The 3,284-nt window shown below is 39.4% G+C and overlaps 1 protein-coding gene across 1 annotated transcript in view; it reads right to left on the bottom strand.

Annotated features, from left to right (window-relative positions):
• Positions 1-2,025, bottom strand: part of LOC107640973 (U-box domain-containing protein 18-like) — a 4,961-nt gene extending 2,936 nt beyond the window's left edge. Inside the window, exons 1-2 of the mRNA XM_021123908.1 lie at positions 1,939-2,025; positions 1,095-1,367 (exon numbers count right to left, since the gene is read on the bottom strand). Of these exons, the coding sequence (XP_020979567.1) occupies positions 1,095-1,367; positions 1,939-2,025 (360 nt within the window). The remainder of the gene's footprint in view (positions 1-1,094; positions 1,368-1,938) is intronic.

Consider the following 3,284-nt stretch of genomic DNA (forward strand, 5'->3'; position numbering starts at 1 on the left):
ACCGCTGGGAATGATAGGGGACGGCGGGGATCGGGGGGTGGATGGGAATGGGGATTATTCGGAGTCATTATTTTTGAATTTTGATAGGGTTTCAGGAATGTTGGAACTGGCAACAATTTGGATGATTGCGTGCGACGTGCAGGGAGAATTATAAGGGGCAAATCATATTTCGGATAAAATTTATCCTATGATTTGGATGTGGTGGAATTTTTTTAAATTAAACTTTCGAGTCAGAAAATCAGAAATTCAATCTGACAGACTTCTTGACATGCATAGTCCGCAAAATACCAAAGTATGAATACTTGAATAGAGAACAACCAAGATAATCAGTCTCCTAGGCTGTTATTCGAGAATAAGATAAAGACAAAAAAAAAAATCGAGAATGGAATATAAAAATTAAAACATAAAAATTAATATTTTTATATTTTATTTAATAATAAATTAAAATAAATTATAAAAATTTTAATTTTTTAACTAATAAATTTAAAAAATATAATTATAAAAATTTAATAAAAATAAAAATAAATTGAACTTTTCATTAGACCAGTAAGAAACTCATCCCAATTCCTATTTGTGGTCCACCTGTCATAAAAAGTAACTCCACATCAACTTTTGCGTCATAAATAGTAAATAAGAACTCAAACCATCTCTTTCTTCTCCATTAGGAAGAACTAACTTTAGTCCCTATTGTGGTCCCACTTAATTAATTAATTAAAATACTTAAAATTAATGTAATTTATAATTATTTAATTAATTAATATTTTATATAATTATTTAATTAATTATTTATTTTTATTGGACTCCCTGTTTCCCTGTTCAGAGAGACTCATTCTCTTCAAAATCTGTGCAGAAACTCTTTTTCTCATTCCTCCATCGGTGAGTTCCTGTACCTGTCAGAAATAGGGTCTCAATTTTTTGTTCATTGGAGTTGTTCTTAATATTTTTATATTTTCTTACTACTTATATTTAGGAATGAAAAAATTAGGCGATTTATCAAAAATCTTGTGTTTAGTCTGGCTTAACTTCGAAAATTATTTTTGTTATGAGAAAGAAGTTGGTGTTTTGGAAGGATATTGGAAGGTGGGGTGATTTACCGGACGGTGGAGCTTTCGGTCAATACGTAGGGACGTGGTGTCCCTGCTCCTCAGCAGCATGTCAGCACCCCAGCAGCACGCCGGGGGCATGGTAACGCGGCGGACATGCAAGGATTTGGCACCACGCAGGGGCGTGGTGGAGCTGGCGTTGCGGAATCCCGATGTGCCTGTACCACGGGGGTGTGTTGCAGCTGCTGCCATGCAGGGGACAGATCTCATCCCAGTAAACAGCAAGCGTGGCCTAAGTTGCTCTATATAAAGAGCCTCCCGCAACTGCAATGTATAGAAAGTGTGTTAGTGAGAGGAAAGAAAAACATTAGTGTGTGAAGCAGAGGGGAAGGGGGGTTGCGGTTCAACTAAGAGGGGAAGGGTGTTGCTGCTCTACAAGGAGAAAGAGTGGAAAAATAGGCAGAAAAAAATATTATTTTGTATTTATTTTAAAAAATGATTCGTAATTATAATGCTCCAAAGGAACATATTATAAATTATTTGTATCATCTAATTTATGTAAATTGGTAAATTATATTTTTATTGTGTATTTTAATTTCTGTTATTTTTTGTTATTTAATATGTTAAAATATAATTTTTTTGTTAATTTTAAATTAATTTTTTGTTATAAAAATACTAAAATAAAATATATATTAAATATTCGGACGTGAACCAGTACTCAGTCGTAATTCGAAATCCTATATAAAGCTTGGTTGGGTTCGACGTATCAGAGATGCGGAGCCGTTGGACACTGAAGAGTCCATAAGGAGATACGTGAGATGTCAGATCTTCTGTATGTTAGGGTCGACCCTATTCACAGATAAGTCGACCGCATACGCCCATGCGAAGTATCTACCGTTGCTTTGCGATTTCGAGCGGATCCATACTTATAGTTGGGATTCAGCATGTCTCGCACATCTTTACAGAGCACTATGCCGTGCATCACGATATGATACGAAGGAGATGAATAGCGCTCTTAATCTGTTATTTGTTTGGGCATTGGAGCGAATGCCGTGTATTGCGCCCGTACCGAGACATATCCTTCCACCTGCTGAGATACCAGTTGCCATGAGGTAAATATTTATGGTTCTTGTCGGAGATTATATTCACTATGCATGTTTCAATTACAGTTACTTATGTAAATTTTTTCACTGTATCATGTTTCAGATGGATTCATTTGGAACGGAGCACAGCGTGGTTAGAGAAGACCGTTGTGACATTTAGGCATGATATAGACTACATGCAGGAGGTAAATATTTATGGTTCTAATGAATCCTAGTTCCAGACATTAATGTTAGGCTTATGACATACGAATTATATGTGGCAGTTTGAGTGGCGGCCGTACGAAGGAATGATTATACCCGGCGAGTTACATAGACATCTTGATGTGTGTGATATCGTTGCTCCATTGTTGTTGTTCGAGTGTATTGAATGGCACCCTGCGGATCGAGTGATGCGTCAGTTTGGGTTTGCACAGCCTCCCCCGTGAATACCAAGGGACATTCCACTAGACCAGCATTGCATGGCTCTTCGCGGAGTGCAGCTTTATGACTGGACAGTTTTGCATGGGAAATGGATAGAGGAGTGGGGCAACAGGCGAAACACTCGACTGCGGGATCTGCACCTGCTTCCGACCTGGGACCTCATACCAACCTCGGAGTATCGGGATTGATACGTGCGCTCATTCGGACATATGCTGAGTTTGTCGGCGTATGTTCCTCAGGGCCCAGCAGCACCTCAGCCACCAGAACCTCAGCCACCTGCACCTCAACCACCTGCTAACTCAGCACGCCCCCACGTGTTGCTACCACGTCATCACGCCCCCACGTGCTATGTCAGCACGCCCTCACGTGATGCCACCGTGTACCACTCAAGCTCCGCTACGTTATCACCACGCCCCCACGTGCTACGTCAGTACGCCCCCACGTGATGCTCCCGTGTACCACTCAAGCTGCGCCACGTCATCATCACGCACCCACGTGTAGCAGTCAACACGCCCCCTGCGTGTTGACCATGCACACCAGACGTCCACCATTGGATAAAACACAATGTTCCCCATTTCTGACCAAATCACCATTTTCTTTCCCATATTAAAATTTTTGAGCCGCTTAACTTAACAGAAAATAAATTTGGATTTAAACTATTTTAAAAATTTAAATTTTTAATAAATTAAACTCAAGATTATGAAATAATTTGTTTGGC

This window comes from Arachis ipaensis, chromosome B05 (genome assembly GCF_000816755.2).
Source record: "Arachis ipaensis cultivar K30076 chromosome B05, Araip1.1, whole genome shotgun sequence".
Lineage (NCBI taxonomy): Eukaryota > Viridiplantae > Streptophyta > Magnoliopsida > Fabales > Fabaceae > Arachis > Arachis ipaensis.